The sequence below is a fragment of the Phalangium opilio genome, unplaced genomic scaffold, assembly GCF_054372755.1.
Source record: "Phalangium opilio isolate 3A_F unplaced genomic scaffold, DU_Popi_V2 ptg000003l_1, whole genome shotgun sequence".
Classification (NCBI taxonomy): Eukaryota; Metazoa; Arthropoda; class Arachnida; order Opiliones; family Phalangiidae; genus Phalangium; species Phalangium opilio.
Window position 1 is genome coordinate 9,296,332 of NW_028324145.1, and position 23,397 is coordinate 9,319,728.

The 23,397-nt window shown below is 37.0% G+C and overlaps 1 protein-coding gene across 2 annotated transcripts in view; it reads left to right on the forward strand.

The window, feature by feature from the left end:
- Nucleotides 1–23,397, forward strand: part of LOC149717645 (uncharacterized) — a 35,078-nt gene that overhangs the window by 5,900 nt on the left and 5,781 nt on the right. For both annotated transcript variants that reach the window (XM_089840349.1, XM_089840350.1), the window contains exons 2-7: nt 19,646–19,800; nt 20,190–20,295; nt 21,917–22,432; nt 22,568–22,807; nt 22,934–23,125; nt 23,216–23,338. In XM_089840349.1, coding sequence (XP_089696475.1) covers nt 19,646–19,800; nt 20,190–20,295; nt 21,917–22,432; nt 22,568–22,807; nt 22,934–23,125; nt 23,216–23,338 — 1,332 coding nt within the window. The remainder of the gene's footprint in view (nt 1–19,645; nt 19,801–20,189; nt 20,296–21,916; nt 22,433–22,567; nt 22,808–22,933; nt 23,126–23,215; nt 23,339–23,397) is intronic.

Sequence of the window (23,397 nt, forward strand, 5' to 3'; positions counted from 1 at the left end):
GCTGTGTATAATACCAGGAATTCATACATCTGTTTGGAATAATTGTGTAACCCCATATCTCTCACACGTTAATTTCTAAGCGGGTTTTGTGGGCAGGGCCTGATAATTCTGACGTCTTTTTATCTGAGATTTCATTGGTTAATAGCAACCAACGTACAAGTCACAAGCGAGATAGATAAAATCACGAGATAAAATTCATCATGCATAAGTCTATTTCTCTTTCCATAAAATCCACATAGACACGTTGAGAATGACTACAAAATTTATGATTCCTTTTAGCCAAATGCATTCCTGATAAGGCTTATTATTTCCTTATTTTTGTAGGCCTAGTTAGGCTTTATTTAAGGTCAATATTTTTAGGTTAAATTTTTTCTTCCTCCTTGCAGACTGTAATCTTATAAAACTATAAGTAATTTTATAGAAAAATGGAAAAAATGTCAATTGGTAGTACAGACTTTTTCCAGACAGGGACTCGCGGCGGAATCTATTATATTATTATCCCATACGTGTAACTTTAAACTAGCCAAGTTTATTTTTTCCTTGAACATAAATCAGGCCACGCAGGTTAAATAAAATACCAGATGCAGCAGCAGCAGCAGCTACTTGACTCAATGTTGATTCATTTTTGAGGGTGTGTGTTTATCCCTAACCTGGGGCCAATTAAAAACCGAGCTATGTTTAGTTTAATAATGTCTTATAGGTTATACAGTATACATATTATTATTTTTGGGTTTTAATAATTGTTTCGTGGAATTAAGAAGGATGTTGACACGGTTGGAAATTCTTAAATTATCTAATTACAACTTCGATGGAAAGTGAAATTGATGCTTTCGTAGAAGGTGGGTGTTAACAAAAGTTCATGTAGATAAAAGCAAAAAGTGTACTTCGTTCACAGTTCTAATCCTTTGGCTGTAGACGTCATGTAAAGGGAGAAACAAACCACCCTCCTCTCAGCCCTTTCACGAACCAACCAACCAATCAGAGAAGAGGTTTATAGAAAATAGTACTGTATGGTGGGATTTAGTCCCATTTCCCCCAAAATAGTTCTCCCTAACACTACTTATCCCAATCCCAGTTTACCCAAAATTATTTCTCCCAATGATTTTTAACCCAAATATTTATTTCTCCCAAAATTAAAATAAGTATCGTATACATTTTACTATTCTAAATTAAAACCATATTTTATTGCCTCCAAAAACTCTTCGGGTGTTTTAGCGCCGGTGTCCAATTGTTCTCTTAGAATATTCCGTTTCTTCATATAAAGATGACTTGCACTGATAATGACTAAGGAAAGCTTGACGAACTACATCTTCAGTCTCGGCTCCATTAATTGACTCTGCCCAAACTTCACTGTGAATCTGTTGAATCATGGGGATTAATAATAATGCTAATACAGGCAAAAACAGTTTATACCACCAAAACAGATTTCAATGGGTTGTCTGCGACTTCTTTCTTCAACTTCTGTAGGACCTGTTTTTCACAACTTCCAAATGATTAACTCCATGGTAATGCTGGTTTTTCACATAAGGAATAGTCTGATCATCGCTACCTGCCGTAACCTTGCACTCGCTAAAAGGGCAGTATTTTCTACCATTAGCGGTGTTCTTCAACATCATCGTTTGCCCACCAATAACCGGAACAAGTCGATCCTTCGACGTTCTAACCCACTCCATCTTGATAGTGACGAAATCAAACACCCAATACAACAATCGCATATTTGTAACCCCATTATATACGAAAACTAAAAAGATTAATTAATCTAATCATTTTTTGTGCCCTTCTAAAAAATTTACATATGTATAACGATTTTACACTTAAGAATTAAAAAAGAAAGGTATAACCATAAGTCTATTATGTAAGGTCCCCACATAATAGACTTATGGTATAACCGTTTTATACTTAAAAAACGCTAGATTTAGAAAGTTTTTGGGTTAAGTGGGAATTGGGAGAAATGCGTTTGGTTTAAATGGAAACCAAAATATTTTTGGGTTAAGTGAGAATTGGGAGAAATGGTTTTGGGTTAATTGGGAGCATACCTATGGTGGCCTTCCAAACGTTAATTCTTGGTATTGGCTATTGTGCCTATTCACTCGTGTTCCCTGTGCTACGATAGTGAAGGTAATCCTACGCAGATGGGGGTCGACACTGCTCTGAGAGTTTCTCATATTACACGGGGCGAGCAAGCTTAAGTACACTTTGTGTTTTAATCTATGAAGGTTTGGCGTTAATAATACGTTCAGAGTTCTGTGCTTTTCATTTTCAAGAGAAAACGAATCAATTCGTTACAACCTACAGTATTTTAACTATATTTAAGCTAAGATTTGAATCTTAACTGTAAAATTAAAGCTCGGAACTTAGCTATAGTAAAAACTCTAAAGCGATCACTATATAGAACTGGGACTTAGGCGCGATGGAAGATACGCGATTTAACATTGAAGTCTTTGAACTAGATTTCAAGTATGAAAACAACATTGAATAAATTAACTAAAATACCAGTTTAGCAACATGACGGGACATAAAATGGGTGATAGAATTAAGGTACGGGAGTATTTATTTTTTTTCCGTCAGAAGTTGAAAAGGAAAAATTTGGAAATATTTCGGAAAAGAGTTTCAAAAGCGTTCGGTTCCTTTTAATAGTTTTTGTAAAGTAGTTAAAAAATCCACGACAAATACAACCTCACCTATATATACACACACACACACCACACGTAAGGTTGGTTCTAGCTTTGAGCTCCTCCTTATAGTTGGATGAAAAGTTAGGTCGAAGCTACCGGATGTAGCCCTAGGGTGTCGAAGCTAACCGACAACGAGGGCCTCCCTATACTTTCCTATCTATCTTATTCTGTAAAACCCTACGCGTATGTATACCTTACACAACCGTCTTAATAATCTTACAGAACGAGAACTCATTTGGCCATGCTATGGGTGGTGTAGTGGGTTGCCAAAAGATTTAGCCAACAAAACCATCAAAAAAAAAAGGAAAATTATTATTCATCAGTTTTACTCTCTATGCTCTTGGAAGAACTGATCTCACGTGGTTTTTATGCCAAGGATGAGTTGTGTTGGCATTTATTTACATATTTTTGCAAATGTCATTGGCCACAGCTATAGAAATATACGTGGAGTTATGCTTAATTGCATTTGCAAATTGGTGTGCGAACTGCGAGGGTTGTTGTATTGCCACATTTGTTTTGTCAGTATCTATTGCAATTCATAAATTATGTTGATCCATTTCTTGAAGAATTGAGTACCGAAGCCTTTCAAACCAGTTTTTCTTTGATTTTTTGAAATTAGTTTTTTCTTTAACATCGTCGAAATTCGGACAAATAAATAAAACAAAATAGATTTCAAACAAGGGGATAAGTCGATCTGTGTGTACAGACTTTAATTCGGTTTGATCAGGATATAGTTTATTGAATTTTCTTGTACGCCAATTCAATATCTGCCCCTTCAACCGCGCGATTTACAGTTTTTTCTATAAATTCTAAATAATAAGAAGAGGAGTTGGATAATAATACAGAAACATGAAAAAGGTAAGAAAAAATCATGATGTATTGAATTCATGATGACCCGCATATTTTATTTGTCATGGATTAAAAAAAATCGCAGCTATATAAATCTATAAAACCCGAAATTTTTAACACCCCTTGTCGAGTAATGTCCTAGATTTTAACTTTGTCGGCATCCGACAATCATAAGAAGAAAAACAAAATCTTAAAAACTTAAAAAGATATCAACAAAGATATTTATTCCGCAAGATCAGATATAGTTAGGATATATTAGGTGTATATCTTACTGCAATCCAAATACTTTTCAGGTACCATATTGAATTGTAACAACCCAGATGATCGCGCAAACAAGAATTAATTTACACTAAATAAAACTAGTTTCGAAACTAAAACGAAAATATATTTATAAAAAAACAGAAAACTAACAACCTTAAAAACAAAAATTGAAATTCTGATACCTATCAGTAGATGCTTACATAATCGATCAAAGTCACGTGAGATTGGTAGCTTAGATTTAGAAAGGGTATGCCTCCCTTTAATTGTAGTGTCAAGTTAAATCGTCTCTCAGTATTATCGATGCTGGTTTGATGGCACGTATTTCGGTGTCGATTAGTTCCGTTATCGAAAAAAAATATATATACATCTTCCAAAACGGGTTAAGGACGGTCTTAAAAGGGGTGTACAAATTGCCTAATTACTTATCACCGTCGAGTATGACCATGACCGCTTAAATACCCCATCTCTCCCACAGAAAACTTCAATTTTAACATTTTTACTCCTAAAATTATTTCGTCAATATAGGACGTATGTAAGCGACGCAGCCTTTAAATTTTGTCACGGCTCACGGATGTCTCAATAATGAATTTGGCGATAGTCTTAGTTAATAAACTCGGCCTACCATCTCCCCTTTTTTAATTGAGAAAGAGACTGCGTGATTAGGGTTTGAGTGGAGGGATTTGTGGAACTGGTTGAGGAGCGGAGATGATGGAAACTTAGAAATCTTGGCGCCCGAGAAAGAATGACCTTGAGATGTGCCGACGAACCTCGGTAATACGTACATGACGACGGTTTGCTCACGTCAAAATCAGTATTACCCTAGTCTAAGAGAAGGGATTTAGATAGGTCTCGAAACGTCCGCTTGTGGTCTCGAGTAAAACAGTGACTGTGAGACCAACGCTGGCCTCTTTACCTATCCCTCCCTACCACAACGAAACCCGGTACACGCGCCTTTTACCAGTCCATTCAACATCGTGGAGTCAATGCATTCGAAGCTGGTAAAACGTTGAAATCCTCAGTATTTGATTCAATTCTTTCTGACACTAAACCTTCATTCAATCTTTAAAGTTGAACGGACTTAAGTTTAATAACATTTTTTTGGAGCCCCACACTTCAGAAGAAGTAAGAAACAGAACTTTCTAAACTTTTACTTCAGTACCTACCAAATTATATTCTTGGCGTGTAGCCCCGGAGGCGTAGGCTACCGTGTACTCGCCGCCAAGGTCGGAGGTCATCCTGCCCTATTTTCTTCTTCGATTTCTACCTGATCTTTCCTCTCTCTCCCTCTCTCCATGGTCTCCCACCCTTGTTCCATCAGGTTAGGTTAGATCAGGCTCCAAACACGCCAATGTACCGAGTACCGACCCGGGGATAACTAAAAGTACTGGGAAAGACGAGCTACCACGAGTTCATCAACTTCACCTCCTCCCGCGCGAAGCCACCGATTTTTCCGTCAGTTTTTAAACGAAGTTAAACGTTTGCGGGAGCACGGTCGAATAATAATACCTACAAGCTTACTTCCGGTGGTGCCATGCCGTTTTGATGCTTAATTTATCACGAGTGTGTGTTGGGGTTTCTTCGGTAACTCGAATGTTAACGCGCCACCGGGCCTTTTGTAACCTTCAACCTCTCCTGGGTTACTTGTTTTTTTTCTTTCCTCGACTAGTTTCTTGTTACGGTATTTGTAGATACCCCATTCTCAAAGCTTGTAGCTAACCTTTCAGACTATAAGTTGGCCGACTAACCCAGCTTGACACCCGCGTGGTTTCAACTTTCTACATTCTGGGGTTCTCTAACCCTGAACCTTAGAGTCACCTGAGACGGTTGTTGTTTTCTTTTAACAGACCCAAGAGTTTTCCTGATTTTCGTTGACTTTTTTTCTCCCCGAAAGGAAAATTTAAAATTGTTCAGGTGTGTTATGTTAAAATAAACTGTCACTACATCAGACACCTGTTCTATATTTACGAAAAAATGTACTTTCATATAATTCGAAGAGATTCTCAAACAGTAAAACAAGGTAATTTACATTATAATAGACGAGCTAAATAAGAGAGTAAGATTTCCGTTGAAAGTTTGAAAAATTTAACTCAAATAATACACATTTATTACGTTAAGTTATTTTGGCCTCGCATGCGTGAATTCGATAATTGGACTTTTGTTTTTGGTTTTTCCTTGTTACTCTTCCCTCTGTCTCTCAAAACTCATTTCCCCTATAGACAAGTGTCCTCTTGGTCACTTCCTGTCGTTAAGTAGAGAGAGACGCTACTACTATGTCGTGTCATCCAACTCATAGCTATATATCTAGATTATACCTTCATTAAGCGAACCAAAAGCAGACGACGTTTAACCTCTTGGAACCTCGTAACCTTTCATTCCAAAGCCCTAGAACAGTACAATCGACACGTTAAGTTGACCGTGATCTTAATGTCAATCGTGATAGAGAGTAACGTGTTAGGCTTAGCTACTTGTATAATATAACAATGGAACCGTTTGTCGCTGATCACCTTGCAATGATAAGATATTGAAAACATTTACCAACAAGTTAGACCTTTGTTGTTTGTATAAAAAAACCTCTGGAAACTCTTTGATTTCAAAGGAAGTAACAGTTATGTGGCGCGAAAGGCGAGCGGTTACGGTTCGAAAACTTTGCCAGTGAGAAAAAAAAACACTAGCTTCACACTATCACAGATGTCCCGCTTGGACGAAGGTCGACTTCTTGTAGGTCTATCGGATTCCGTTGAGATGTAATTGGTAATACCGTGTCTCTTGTCATTGCGGTGAAAGACTGGGGGAGCCTTATACGTTTATAACATTACTCTCAATTTACAATGTCAACTAATTCGTAAGATTCTTTCCACTGATTCGTCTTGGTTCGGTAACCGAAATTTCCCTCCAACCTTAAACCATGGTGCCTTTTCGAAAGTTTTTAAGACCTGCATGTACAATATGCTTAACGTTAAACGTATGGGCTGTAAGTACCTTCTTATAAAGTCTGTTCTGAACCTGAAATGAACTTAAGGGTAATGACAGTTACTAAGCATTGACAGTATTAAACTCTATTTATAATTATCGTTAACTGCCATGTCGGCCTTCCTTAATTCCCCTCGAGTTCAAATAGGCGTATCGGAATGCCAATTTAGTTTTAAATGCCGGTTTTGTCTGTTTTTCCATGAGGTAGCAAAATTTCGCGATACCCCAAATAATCATAGGTTTTAGTTAGAAATAATTATACCACCACGTGTAAGAAATCTTACTTCTTTTTATTTTTTAGCGTCTATGTTAGTTTTTCAAAGAAAAAAAAAGGGTTTATGTCGTTTGATAACATTCCGTTCCGTAAGTATATAATCGAAATTGGCTGCAAGGACAACCACATTTCGAATTACGAGCGACATTTGAAACGATTAGAAGGTAGCCGACCGTATTCTTTTTGGCAAGGTACGTCGTTTTTCAAATAGGCAATTTCGACACAAATACTCGTCTGCTTATATCATTGCCAAAAGAGTTACCTTGTCAAAGGGTAGACGCTGACTCGCTTACACCTTGCGTAGAAATGCTCTATATTCTCGAAACTCGATAGCTCCGAGACATACTTTGACTGATATTTCTTGCGTAAACACAAACTGGATATCAATCCCACAATACCCTTCTGTTCACGCAACGAAAGCGTATTTTGCAAAACGAAAAACTACCTTTAAAATTTCAACTTAAGAACCTTTCTTTTCATTTCGAATTTGTAAGGTGAACTACAATCCAATTTGATTGGAAAAAAATATCCAAACGTGCATGATCTATGTGGGCATATGTTTCGTGTAGGTATGTCAAGACATTGCAATTTTAACGGTACTTTTATGGGAATTAAGCCAAATATGCAAGTTTAAAAAATTCAAAAACAGGATAAAGATAAAGTTTACGAGCCATATAAAAAGATAAAAAAACCGGCCATTTTTACATTATTTACGATATTAAAGTATCGTTGGGTACTTGCATTAAACTGCACCATTTGAAACTGGTAATAGATTTTGATCGCGAACCCGCCTGCCAGAGTTTTTTTTTTTCTTTTTTTCATGGTAAATTTATATCCTGCTTAGTCGACCTTGTATCTTTTGGGTAACCGCTAAGCCTATCTTCTGTATTACCTTAAAGATGATGGCGATGCTCGAAAGAGAAGAAGTTAAAAAAAAATATCTAGATCCATTTCCTCTTTCCGCTCAATCTACCTTTCATATCATCTTTCCTCTTCCTTAAAATCTCCGTTACCCGTACGGTTACATTATGGTTAAACCGTTATATAAAAACATAATATAACACCCAACATTTGCTATAGCCTGGTATTTAAAAAGTCATTTGTTTTATATGATATCGTTTTAAAAAGTAAGGTGATCGAGATTTGTTGAACCAAATCGAAGTTTAAAACTGGTGCAATATATATGATATACAGTTACGTAACCGTGAAATTGGTCATCGTTTGAATGGCAGTTGGTCCTTAACAACGTTGTGTTTATTATGGGTTAGGAATGTTTTTAAATCAACGTAATTTAGGCCTAGTTAATCGGGAGTCGTAGTTCACCGAAGTGGGGTGGTGTAGCGGATATGACTTTCGCCTTGTAGCAAGAGGGTGCTGGGTTCGATCCCAGATTGAGGCACAGGGTGATAGACCTGGGAACAAGCCATTTTTGCTTGGAATTTGCAAGTTTTCTCCTAACTTTTAGATCACCTAGTTTTCTTCCGTGGTTTCACCTTTAAATCAAAACTAGTGAGGTTAACGGTAATAGTTAGTGTATGGACTAGCGTTGTAAAGGAACCGATATTTAAGTAAGCCACAGGCTTAATGTGGACATACCTTTATAGATAAAAGCTTAAATTATGGTTATAAATCCCTTTCGTGTTGTCCACATGACCTAAGGAAACAAGCTGGTCAAACCCCTGATGTTTGAAAAGGGCATATTAATTCTTACTTATGGCTTTTGCATTTAGAACGAGACGAGGGGTTTTTTCGATAAACGTGTCTTAAACCAGAAAGGCGCGGCTTCAATTTTGATAATGACGTGATTTTTTTTTATGGGGAAGTCCTCTTTTAAAACTTCTCAATCTACAGGTACTACCATTAACGCGTTTACCAAAACTATGTACTCGGTTCCGTGGCCCCCTAGATTTTAATGATTTTTACCCGAGATATCTTTTCATTATTATAACGGAGCGCCATTGTATAATGAGAGGGCTCTTATCGGAGCTAAAAGTGCCCTCGAAAGGGTCCGCTCCTCGGGGTTTCTTGGGCGTAGGTGTACCTACTAAAGGTGTGTTCCTTGAATCGAGGCCAAATTAAGAGTAGTGGTTAAATTTAAAAATGCGCGCACCGTATTGTAATGAAATATGGTTTAAATTAGGTTAATCCGATTTTACCAGCCATAGCCTGGAATTGGTTTCACGAATCAACACAATTGACGTCATGTGAAAGTTATTTACAATTACTTTAATAACATTAACATTGAAATCGTCTTAATTATCCTTATTGCTAATTATTCACTTAAAATTTAATTTTCTGACGTTTTTGATAACCAATTTTAAATGGAATTAAGGTTAACATAAAGTTTTTTTTTTTTTTTTTCGGAGATGAGTATATAAAATAACATTTCAAATTGAAACCATGAGTGTGGTGCGCTCTTGTAAGCCAAGTTTCTAGGTGACGAAGTTTTAGTTAGTAAGGAAGACGTCGGTGATCCCACTCTACAGGTGCCGACTGCCGGAGATGACTTGACCCTAACAACCCTTCCGTAACCTCCCAAGTACACTCCATTGTGCTTCCCTGAACCCTGATTGTACCCTTGTCGAGGATCCTTATAAGAACACAATTGCATTGAAACTAATACAAAAAATCTATGTTAATGTGTGAATCAGATGTCATATTATATTGTCCGACTATAGTACTAGAGAAATTCTTGCAACACAACAGGAAATACGCAAAATATTTCATAATTTTTATTTCTTTCTTAAACAGATGAAAATGAGAAAATTATATTTTCGCAAGAATAATTACAATAAGTAGTATTGGGCAAAAGTATTAGAGCGATTCTCTCACGTAAATTTGCGAAGATTAAGTCGAAATTAAGACATCATTTGGCGTGACAAAATAAATGCCTAAATAATTAAGTCAATATAAAATTAATAAATCCGCGTTCCAGATAATATTTTCCCCTTTGAATCGATACTGCAAAAAATAAAAAATAAATTGAGGTTTTAATTCTCACAAATCAATTTAATAACATTCCTTCGTACAAACATCATTCAACCAGAATACCGATGGTAATAAAAAAATCCCCCTGAGCTGCTGTTTCAAAAAAAAATTACCTATCAGGTAAAAAGTGAATTTTATACTTTAACAAAATAACACCCACTTTGTATCGCTCGGTCGTTTGAAAGTTATATACTTTGTAGTGTTTAAGCCCCCAGGCTGAAGGGGGCGCCTGCCTGCCTTCCTTTCTTGGGAGTGGTTCACCAAACTTCACCCCATAGATATAGATAGATAAGTTATACTTTACCAATAACGTCAGCTAGGCAGGCAAGACCCCGAAGTCTCTTTTAATAATTATTTTCATTTTTATTTAGGCGGGTATTTGGGAACCACCTGAAAGAAACTATCGGGGACAAAATAGATCATCGGAAAAGGGGGAGGGAAGTCACCACTACCTTCGTATTGACCCGGTTACGATCACTTATATTTTTCTTTTAAACAGTAACAATAACTTTATATTATTACCCTGTGGGCGAATACGTCATAAGATGATGAAAGTTACAAGTCGAACCCGCATTTTTTGACAACGGTTATATACTCCCCATAAGTTCATAAGATATGTTCCATAAGTTTGTCACTGGTAACTTAGAAACTGGAGCTTGTCATGAAGTGAGTGAGGTAGGTCATAGATTCGAGGTAAAGTGACGCCTGGTGCGTGAGGCGGTGTCAAAGGCTTAGTACAGACTAATAGGAAGATGGACCGTGCAAAATTAACCACCGAGTGTAGTACTTCAATTCTCGCTTGTCGTTCTGGAACTAGCTCGAGCTGTAAGTCTCTAGCATTACGAAGTATAGGTAGTGTCATACTTTTGGAAAGGAACATATCTTATAAACTTATGACTCCCAGGGTGCGAGTGGCGTTTTTTTTTTCGGTTTTTCCCATTTGTAACACGGCGGATTACGAGAATTTGCATTTATGGATATTATGAATGTTTCAAGGATGTTTGGGATGCGTTAAAGTTAATTTTCGAATAGTGTTAAGGACAAATTTAGTAACTATATTTACACGAAAGACCATCCTAACCTCATTTCCATATCTTTCAAGAAGGTTTCTTTTCTTTTCTTTTTAACGAAAATGCGCAAACTTTGTTTGAATTTTGAAATTACTAAATTTAGGTCTTGTGATGCGTGGGTTTTTAGATAATTTCATTGAGATTATTTAAATTAGGCAGATTTACCTTCATATAACCGAGGACATGCGGGACACGTTAATCTAAATTGACATTAAAGTTGTAGGTACTTTCTCGTCCCTAAAAGACAAAAAAAAATACTTATTGTAGCCTATGCCTACAACAATTTAGCTTAATTCTTAAAACATTTCTTATCCCTTATTAAACATTTTCTAAACTTCTACACAACGTGAGGAAAAACGACGGGCCTCTCTCAAGACTTAGCCGAATTTGGGCAACCACCATTTCCCATCCCCATGCCTGTGTACTTATGTAAAAAGCAGGTTTTGCCCCGTAAATATATGCTAAACTTCAACCAAAATGAAGACGAGTCTTGAGATATCTAGGTCGCCTAGCTCCTTTCTTCTAAATACCAAATACTTCTTACCAACATCTACGTTCGAATTTAATGCAAAGCATTATTTCTTTCCCTAAGTAAGTTTGTTTGATAAAGAAAATGGATAAAAGTAAAAGACCAGTCTTGGAATGGAAAAATAATAAACTTCCTCGATGACCTCCGCGTGTCTCTCTTCATTCTAATTTCTAAGAACGATTCCTCTTCCGAAGAAGAACTTTTAAAAGTGTAGTTACGGGACTAGACTAACTGGTTTGGTTCTTTTTAATCTCCTAGTCGCTTGCTTTATCAAATCTCCTAATACCATAAGTTCGTAAGATACGTTCCATAAGTTTGTCACTGGTTATAAACTGGAGCTTGTCATGAAGTGAGTGAGGTAGTTCATAGATTCGAGGTAAAGCGACGCCTGGTGCATGAGGCGTTGCGTGTCAAAGGCTTAGTACAGACTAAATATTAAGATGGAAGTCCTGCAAATTTAACCACCGAGTGTAGGACTTCAATTCACGCTTCCGTCGTTCTCCCTCGAACTAGCTCGAGCTGTAAGTCTCTAGCATTACGAACTTCTATAGGTAGTGTCATACTTATGGATGGAACATATCTTATAAACCTATGCTAATACATCCTCTTTTACGTTACGGTATTCTTCGAAAATACTTAAGACTAACTCTCTCTCGGATTTTCAAATTTTTTTTATTGGCTTTAGTTCTTCTTTGTTTTTAAGGTAAAATTTGGATATTTGCTCAAATATCACGCGCGTGACTGTTTGAACAAATTTAGCAAACTGTTTTCTTTTGCCAAAACGCTCAGCGGGGAGGTGCTAACGCTTCACACCATCCCAAGTTTTCGTGGAAGGTTGTTTTAAGCCACTATTTCCCCTTGAAGTTGGACTTTAAATTTTCGTATTAAATTATAGACCAAAACTTTTAGAATCTATCACTGAAACTTGCCTTGCTTTATATATTCCCTTTAATATGGTGTTCCATTGATTGATGCAACCTGCCATCATGAAGCAATAGACCTCTATATGTAATGTAATTACAATTATAAGGTGATATGCATTAGCACTCCAATAAAATTATTATCAGTAAATAATGTATAATGCAAAAGAAAACATCTTTCAATCTATCCAGCATCTTCTTTTGCCAAATTGGTGGTATAACGTAACGTTAACCCTTCATTGCAATTCTTTCAATTTGCCATTAAAACTCAATTTGCAAAATCCAGTTTTTTGGATGAGGCTAAATTAACCGCATCTTCTTGCAAAACGGGCTAACTTTAAATGATTAATATAACCGTATTGAAAAAGAAACCCAACCGGTTTGCAAAATACGTTTAAAACTAGTTAATATATTATCATAATTGTCTGAAGAATTCCTTTCCGCTGAGAGATATGTCAATGAAATGAAATTCCCTATTCATTGATGTCACAATTTTCTAAGTAGAATTTCGTCTTCAAGGTGTCAAACGAAAAATTTTGCCTCTTCTTCTAATTCCAAAAAAAAATTATCGATATTTTTCTATCCTGAAAGTTGAATGATCGCGAAACTTTTTATTCCAAATTTTGATGTTTTTTTTTTTTTAACAAATTAGGTTGAGATTCTGGTAATCTTCCTGTTCTGTTTTGTTTCTAATTGAGCTTGGTTTTAGCAAAGACGTACTAGGAATTTTCCTCCCAATTTCGAAAGTATATCCCAATTAAATATAGCCGATAATAAATTTTCCGAAAATATTCAATCATTTTCGTACGCGATAAATTTATTATGAATGTCTTTTTTGTCTTATGGAGTATATTTATGGTTTACACACTCCCCCTAATAAAATCCCGACGTATAGAAAATTATATAGCCGAGTTCAAGGCACAATTGAATCCTGTTTTGTCTGTTTTTATCCCCTATCAACAAAAACAGAAAGAAAATTCGATAAAAAAAATGCTTGAAAAATCTTTGGGTATGCGGAAATGTCTACCGTCAGTCCTTAGCTCGAACCAAATATCGACCAGGAAAATATGAAACAAATTTATGTAAAACATCGAGTCTTCGATGGCAAAAAGTGAGTTATTAATCGTTTTCAAATTACGCTTAGCGTTTTTTTCCTAAGCGATTATCTTCAAGCTCTTTTTAAAGCACCTTGTTCGGGCCTGACTTTAAAATTGAACCATTAATTCACAAACGCTTTCATAGCCAAGAACTTGACCAGTTGCCTAAGGTCAAATCGGTGCTTAAACTTAAGGGAAAACTACATCTTAACTTCAATCAGAAGGGGATAATAGAAGAAGGATGACACTCTGTATCCTCTTAATACTTTAGTTGTGTAACATGATTCCCCCAGGCAAGGGAGCCCTTTTTGTTTGCTCTCTATCTTATCAAACTTCAGATGGGCATCGCAGCGTGCTGTAGGGTGAATTCTATAACTGTTTGGTACTAAATCCCCAGCAATCAATCAACCCACAAGCCTTGATTGTTTTGACGTGGAACAAAAATCCACAAGCGCATGCGCCTTGGCAAATAGTTAAGCAGCGCTAATAGAGTAATGACGAGGGAACTATTTATCGCCTATGTGATTCGATTTAGTAACCTTTCTCCAAAGGTTCTGATGTTGGGAAGAATCATGTTACAATTACTCCGCCGTTTTGTGGTACACTTCTCTCGAAGAGAAGTATAGTATATACTTCTGTTTCAATCTAGATTTGACTTTCCCAAAGCCAAGCTTCTAGAGATCAATGGTCTCTGAAAAATAACAGGAAAACATGTACGTTATAGTATGCAAATACCTAATGAAACGTATAGATCACCCTAAACCCACCTGTACCTGCACTGCCCTAATACGTGAATGTATGAACAATTTCAAAATAAAAATTAGAGAAAAGGGTGACGTCATCCGATACAATCCCAGTTGAGTTGAAAATAATCCGACATTCTTTACGATGAGATGCCAAAATATTCTTCAAGACGGAAAGGTGGATGAACGGGTGGGTATACACCTATCACGCTTTACCTGTCTCTAAACCCAATAGCTCATCTTTCATCGTACCTTATGCCAAGTGAGGCTAGTACTAGGTATATTATATCGTCATAGGTAGATCTGATATATGTAATAATGGTTAGGATGGGAATATCACGATTTGAGAATGTATAAGCCCCTTGGCGTGTATACTTTTAACTTTTGCTTTTTTCTCCTTCTTCATTATATTCTTTTGGTTTTGCGTTGTTCAGCTTCGGGCCAAAAGGGCCACAACCAGATTCTTTAATATAGCGTAACTGGGAAATTTAATATACGGGAAATACCTCGATCTATCTCTCAGGAAAAAATCATACGTCACGTAAATATATTTTTTATTTTATAGTTTTGAAAAAACGGTTCATGAACTCTCCATCTTTTCTTAAATTTAAATGTAAACACCAAAGGGGTAATGTAATGAAAGACTTATTGTAGTGTTATTCTCATTCTAGTGTTCCTCTTAACTGTAGTGTCCTTCTCATCATAGTGTCCCTCGTAACTGTAGTGTCCTTCTCATTATAGTGTCTCTCGTAACTGTTGTGTCCTTCTCATTATAGTGTCCCTCGTAACTGTAGTGTCCTTCTCATTATAGTGTCCCTCGTAACTGTAGTGTCCTTCTCATTATAGCGTCCCTCGTAACTGTTGTGTTATTCTCATTCTAGTGTCCCTCGTAACTGTAGTGTCCTTCTCATTATAGCGTCCCTCGTAACTGTAGTGTTATTCTCATTATAGTGTCCCTCGTAACTGTAGTGTTATTCTCATTATAGTGTCCCTCGTAACTGTAGTGTTAATCTCATTCTAGTGTCCCTCGTAACTGTAGTGTCCTTCTCATTATAGCGTCCCTCGTAACTGTAGTGTCCTTCTCATTATAGTGTCCCTCGTAACTGTAGTGTCTTTCTCATAATGCCTCTCTCAATGCAATGTCCATCTCATGTGGTAGTGTCTTTCTCATAATGCCTCTCTCAATGCAATGTCCATCTCATGTGGTAGTGTCTTTCTCATGCCTCTCTCAATGCAATGTCCATCTCATGTGGTAGTGTCATTCTCAAATTGGTGGTGTCCTTCCCAAATTAATAATGATGATCTCCTTTGTTAGTGAAAAATTGGAAATAACTCTATATTGCTAATCATCGCCCATTACTTATGAATTAAAATCCCTTGAAAATTATCTTACTTTAACTAACAAAAATTTCTACAAAAAATAAAACCCCATTTTGTTTTTCTTAATGCTCTGCTTCGGGTACTTTAAAACGATTTATTTTGCCAAAGGACCAAAATATTTCCGCACCCAAATAACTAAAAACTTTAAGGTGAACTAGAACGCAACAAAGGCATTTAAAATTCCTCGTGCTTTCGATATCATTATTATGCTTGTATTAATGGTTTCGAACAAACATAATTTTCAACAAATACTTAACATGACAGGCCGATTTTTATCATACTGATAAACTCGTGATATAAAAAAATAACGAATTATTTCAAAAATTCAAACACTTATATATTATTTTCTTTATAACAATAGGTTCTTAACTTTTTCAGCTCTTATTGGCTAAAGGTACGGGGTAATACCTCGTGTAGGTTTTAGCTTAATTGCGTTGCGAAAATCGCTTATAAAACTACGTAAATTTGGAGTTTAGTGACTAGCCTAGGTTGAAAGGATAAAAAACTTAAATGATCCATTGACATTTAGGTGGAAAAAGGGACAATCAAACGGTCAAAATCCAGGACTTAAGTTTGAGTGGGAAGTCAGTCTTATTTGACATGGAAATCTATGTATTTTTAGTATAGGAAGGAAGCGTTATCTTTTTGCCAATCTAAGTTGGTGGTAAACCTCGAGTACCGCGATGAATATTGTGTGGTAATTTACCTCTAAAGTCTAAACCTTTCGCCACAAACACCCACTCCCGGATACCATCGGCTAAGTGTTTGTGGCGCCCACCTTAAACTTTTAAAGGAAAACTATTGTAAACATTCATGCGCTAAATATGTTTTAAATTGTCTTAAGTTGAATCCTTCTGTTTATGTAAGTGCTTTAACCGATTAACCAAACTTGAGGTACTATTCCTTTAAAATGCTTCGTTCTTTCGTTGGGTTCGGCCACGGAATACTTACGGCGTACCATCCCGTCGAGACAAAAGGGTGAAATTTCATTTTTAACGTATAAGCAAAATTGAAAGTGGAGGGTATATAGCGTCGTTGGTATAAACTCAGCGGGGTTTTCTATTCGTTTCTCGACTTTCTTTTGGAAGTCAGACTGCGGTTGAACCATTAAGACATTCACCTCTTCGAGTGAACCCATCGACGTATATGGTGTCAACGTTCCCAGTAGAACGTACGTCGCGCGTCACAAGAGTCATACCGGTGTAACCCGTCTTTAGTAGCTTGTACGCGTTTCATTGTTTCGGCTCATTAAAAGCGTGGGAAGACCTTACATTATTAAGAGTCCTTGTTTCGCTTTTAATTATTATAACTTATCTTTCATTCTTGGTGGTGCATGCATTGTTTGAAAGATATTAAATTCCGTTTTTACGGATGGATTGCGTATAGGTTTGGAAGTAGATAAACCTGATATTATCAAATGCCTATATTCTCTATCAATTTGTTGATAAATAAATAAATATGGCGATAAAATTATTTGATATGTTCCATAAGTATGACACTATCTATACTTCGTAATGCTATAGAGAGCTAATTCGACAACGACAAGCGAGAATTGCTTAACTACACTCGGTTAATTTTGCAGTCCATCTTCCTATTTAGTCTGTACTAAGCCTTTGACAGCGCCACCTCACCAGGAATCTATGACCTCACTCACTTCATGACAAGCTCCAGTTTGTAACCAGTGGACAAACTTATGGAACATATCTTATGAACTTATGATATGACCAAATAGCTAATTGGAAAACAAACTGGAAATTTCTCGAGAAAAACTGTATATTTTTACATAAAATGTGAAGTAAATTATTCTTTAATATTAGTTTAAGAAATTCCTGAGAATCGCCAGTAAGAAACTGTTTCGTTACTTGATTGAGCACACGTAAATAAGTAGATTTAAAATATCTTTATTAACTACATGAAGGATGAACTAGGAATGCGTGACAATAGATTAAAAACATGACTATTTATACAAAACTGTAAGGTTACTTTTTTACTGATAAAACATTAGACTAAACATTAGATCAATAATAGACATAACGTCACATCCCCTTTTCTTGATCTATGTTAGATTATTCCTTGGGTCCATTTGTCCGAATCTAACTATTGGTTTTGAAATGCGACCGCTTCTTGTTTTTGTGCCGTAATTGCGTATTTCATCCCTGACTGCTGATTGTTGTTGAGTGGCTGCAATTTGGACATTGTCAGAACGGTCTTGGCTGGAGATGTCTTCTGTTTCATCCGTTGCGCGTGGTCTATGTCTCGATTGAAGGACGTCTCTGCTCCTTGGGCTGATGACTGGTGGAGGATCTTAAGTACTGCTATTAGGTATGACAGGATCCCGGATGGTAGACTTTGATTTCGGGCTTATCATGTCTTCTGGACCAATATCAGAAACCTGAGGACTTAGCGAAGACTATATATTATTTGTTCTTCTGTCTGGTAAGGTGATTAGATGGAAACAATTCATTCGCAAGTTGCCGTTCGTTGTCTCAATTATATAAGACCTCAGTTCCTCTGCTTTTCTTAAAATTGTCCCTTCTCTTCGCATATCAATTATCCATACCCTGATTCCAGGTTGCAATTCGGGCAGGTCTTTCACTCCATGGTGACGGTCAACATTTCGTTTTTGGGCTTGTTGGTGGGATTGTGCCTTCTCTCGTACAACTGCTTGCGGAGGGATATGTGGTCTCAATGATATGGACGTCGTTGGGAGCCTGGTTCTTAACCGTCGGTTCATTAGTAGCTGTTCGGGACTGAATCCGTTTGTCATTGGAGTGGATCTGTACGCTAGAAGTCCTTGTGATAGATCTTGTGATTTCTTGAGAAGATTTTTCACGACCTTCACCGCTGCTTCTGCAAATCCATTGCTTTGGGGGTACTCGGGGCTGCTTGTGATCGATTTGAATCCAAACGCCTTTGCATAGTCAGCAAATTCCCTGGTCCTGGTGGCTGACAAATTGGTCAGATGCCTAAGTAATAGGGGCGCGTACGCGACTGGAAGGATACGGACCCGAAAGAAAAAACCGACTAGAAAAGACCGACTTCTGACACCATGTTTTGTTACTTGATTGAGCACACGTAAATAAGTAGATTTAAAATATCTTTATTAACTACATGAAGGATGAACTAGGAATGCGTGACAATAGATTGAAAACATGACTATTTATACAAAACTGTAAGGTTACTTTTTTACTGATAAAACATTATACTAAACAATAGATCAATAATAGACATAACGTCACAGAAAGGCCTCATATTATATTATTATAATAAATTTTAAACGCCTCTCACGTTTTCTTTTGCAATGAATGAATGAATCAAGTATTTAATTAACCAACGACTCGTAAAAGTTTAATATAAAGAGCTGTCCATCAACAGTGTAAATACTAACAAAGACTCGAAACATCGTTATGCTTTAACGAATTTAACCGAAAATGGAAATACTTGTTTTATTTTCTCGAAAATACAAAATATTTTATAATGTATATAAATAATTCAAAAGAACCTAGAATTCGTATAAACAAGGTAATCTTGACCTATATATTCTAGTATTTACAACAAAAAATGGACTCGCTTAAAACTAGGGCTTTTCTTCTTATAAACGCCGGTTAAGTTAATACTGGTTTGACCAGAGTGATTTGACCTCTCTCCAAATGGGTTGATTAACTTTTAAAAGTATTTTCCTTTTCGTGCAAAAAAAACCACCTAGATTATATTGGTTATCTTAAGAAACTCGATACTCTTTCTATATCCGAAATCCAGTCGGGGCCATTTTTGATTGAAATTATTTAGGACAGAAACTATTTTGACGTTTTAACATTTATATAATGTCTTTGTGATTAATTTTATTACAACATTCTCTCTTTTTTCTCTTCCTCTCTTGTTGTTGTAGGAAAACTATTCGTTCAAAGCGCCGATGTGACGCATACATCGGTCACTCTCAGGTGGCGATCTTTGTCCAAATTTGCCGAAATACCGCAAGCCGTTGCCCAATATTCTCCAACATACGATGGAACTTCCACAATCTGGAGCGATAAAGGCGTTATTGTAAGTATTTTTTCAAATTTTCTAGCCTTCTAGTCTGTCAGGTCCTTCAATTGATGAAACCCAGAATAACTTATCATAAGTTTATAAGATATGTTCCATAAGTTTGTCACTGGTTACTGAAGTGACATAGGTGAAACGTCATAGATTCCCCTAAAGCGACTTCTGGTGAGGCAGTGTCAAAGGCTTAGTATACAGACTAAATAAGAAGATGGATTGCAAAACCGAGTGTAGTCAATTCTCTTTTGTCGTCCTCGAACTAGCTCGAGCTGTAAGTTTCTAGCATTACGAAGTATAGGATGTGTCATACTTTTGGAACATATCTTATCAATCTAGGATTATGTTGAATATAAAATACATCTGTCTAATCAATATCTCCAAATATTTATTAGGTGAAAGAATCTACGGCGAAATTCGAAGATCTCCGTCCGAACACCAATTACTATTTTAGAGTTGAGGAGAATGGCATCTTCGAAGTTTTGCCTATAAGAACTAAAGGTATGTCGAAAGCCCGAGGCTTGTTAACTTTTTTTTTACGATTATTATGAATTATTAGTGGAAGGTCGTTTAGGCTGACATTTCTCTTTCGAGTACTTAAAAACTGTCCTGAAAAATTCATAAATATGCATGTTTTCGGGAGAACGGTTGAATACCATTCGCGCAGTCTGTTTGGAAATGAGGTACGCATTTTCTTTGCCGAGTTAATTCCAAGCATTCTTTAGCGTATAAAGAACCCCTAGGTAGATTTTCTGAAAGGTGAAAATTTAACTTTGAGTCATGTTTTTTGACTGTTTTTATAATCAGACTTAAGTATAATTGGTTTTGGAAAAGAGCGGGTGAAACGATTTTCTTTATTTATTCATTTTATCATAAGTTTATAAGACACTACCTATACTTCGTAATGCTAGAGACTTACAGCTCGAGCTAGTTGGAGAACGACAAGCGAGAATTAAATAATTTTGCACGGTCCATCTTCCTATTTAGTCTTTGACATCGCCTCACCAGGCGTCGATTTACCTCGAATCTATGACCTACGTCACTTCGTGACAAGCTCCAGTTTGTAACCAGTGACAAACTTATGGAACATATGAACTTATGAAATTATAAAACAGTTAAGGGTCAGTGGTCAAGTAACTTCACTTCGGTTGTGTCAAGATTATAGTTATAATGGGAAATTATAGTTAATGTCGACTTTATTTAAAAAGCATTTCACTCTCTATTTACAAGAATGTAGCAAAATAAAATTGGTTTCTAGGGGATCGAAGTTAAGTCAATTTATTTCGTCAAACATGGATAGCCAGAAGCGGTGTTAGTTACTTAGGCATTGCGTGAATGTGTACCACGGCCCGGCCTCCGTTCCGTAACCGAAAGACCTGTCAACTTTTTAATGGGGAAGATTTCGCGGAGATGGAAGAGCCAAGAAGTCGGTGTGTGTTTATGTGATCGGAAATTTTAAGATTCACCCAGCGTCGTCTTAGTTTTTGCAATCATTTTTATACAAGATTAATCTGAGGTTCGGGTCTCATTAAAACACTCAGTTTGTCCGGGAGGGGGTATAATGTTCCGTCTGGTTTTTCTTAAAGCCAATGAAGATTGAAGCTTAGAGCGAGACAATCTACGGAAGAGATGTACCCCCATTAGACTCGAGTTTCGTTGGCTCAACTTTATTTTAGACTTCAGGCATATAACATGAGATGATTCGAAGCGAATTTATAATATGTTTATACCTTACACGTAATTTTACGTTTCTAGAGGGAGGGTCAACAATTTTTTTCTTTCAAACCTTTTTGTAGCCGCTGGTACATATTTCAAGGTTTTCTTCAAGGTCATTTTTGTTCCGCTTAATTTTCTTCTTCCCCCTTCACCCTCTCTCGTTCCCTTTTTAGGCTATGACAAACTTTTTCATTTATAATGATCCCATTGATTAAATTTTTGTCACAGTAATTAATTATTGGCTTATCGAGAGATGTATTTAATTTTCGATTCTCAATAAATTGTCCACCTTAAGAACCGTGCTCAGTTGTTAGTGTCCTTGGCTAACAAATTTGCCCTTTTGACCCCATGGTCAAGTTTTTTCAACTTTTGAATTTCATAGAACAACATTTTTACTGTCTTCCAGATGGTTGTCTATCGAATAACTCCACCGAAAGTCCAGCGTGGGTGGGTTTGGGAGAAAACTATTACGTCAATGGTTGCGATCGCACGTGTACTTGCCGCGAAGGAGGACAGAGTGAATGTCACGATCGATGCCAATTCCGACCTGGTTCCTTGAAAGATCCACTATGCGAAGAGGTCCCGGACCCAGATGACGCTTGTTGCGTAATGTACAAGTGTTTGGACCGTGAACCTTTAGACAACGCTAAAGTACTGGTCACTCAACGTACGCCTTCCTCGTTGACGTTGGCTTGGGACGATTTTAAGCTGCCCAATTACGAATCGGGATACGTCGTCGAGTATCGTCAATTAGAAGGCGATAACAGCGAATGGGAACAAGTTCAAGCCGGAAACATACCATTGATGAGTATCACCAAACTTAAACCCCATACCGCCTATCAAGTTAAGGTTATGGTTTGGGAGGACGCCGAAACCAAGAAGAGAGGCTCTAGTTCAGAAGTGGTTACAGTTTACACTGAAGGTAAGGTAGCATTTTTTTTAAAAAAAAAAAGTTAAAAACAATATTTTTCAGTCTTAAAACATTGCCAATTTATTAATACGCAAACAAACCTGTTATTTTTTTAACAATTTACATAAATCAACTTGTTTTTCGCAGACGGTTGCGTTCGAAACAATCAAACTCTGGCAGTGGGAGCGGAATTTTTTGAAGGCTGCGACCTGGCATGTACTTGCCGAGGAAAAGACGAAGGACAATGTCGTGATCGTTGTAGTCCCCCGTATTATCGAGCGGGCACCTTAGGCCAGGATCCTCTTTGCACGGAAACACCCTTGGACGCCGACGCTTGTTGCGTCACCGTTAGATGCACTCAAGAAGATAATCTCGGGGCCAGAGAAGGTAAAATTCCTCTCCCACTTGTAAAACAATCCACTTTTACTCCACGCATAAGCCAACATAAGATTATAAATAGTAAAAAAGGTCAAATAAGCATCTTTCTCTCTTTGTTTTATTTTTAAACTAAAGGCGTCACCTTTGCCGAAAAATCGGGATCTTGCCCGGAAGTGATCCACGTTACGTCAAAAGACAACCAGACTGATGATAAATGTCCGAAAGAATGCACCCACGATCACGAATGCGGTTCGGAAGGTCCCGCTTTCAAATGTTGCCCGAATTATTGTGGTGGTATGACTTGTACTGACGTCGCACCTCCCAAAAGTAAGTAGGCATTAGCGATGGGGCGGAGGATTATTTATTGTAGGTGGTTTAGTTTGGGAATATCTAACGAGAGTTTTTATTTCGAAACAGGCTTGTGCGATTCGGTATTTTGTGGAGCAAATGCCAGGTGTGTTCTCGAAGCCACTTTGCCCAAGTGTATTTGCGACGATGGTTTTGGTGGTGATCCAAATTCCATTGAAGGTTGTCAAAAAAGTAAGTTCGAAACAAAACGGATTCGCGGATTTTGAAAGGTAATATAATTATTGAAATTA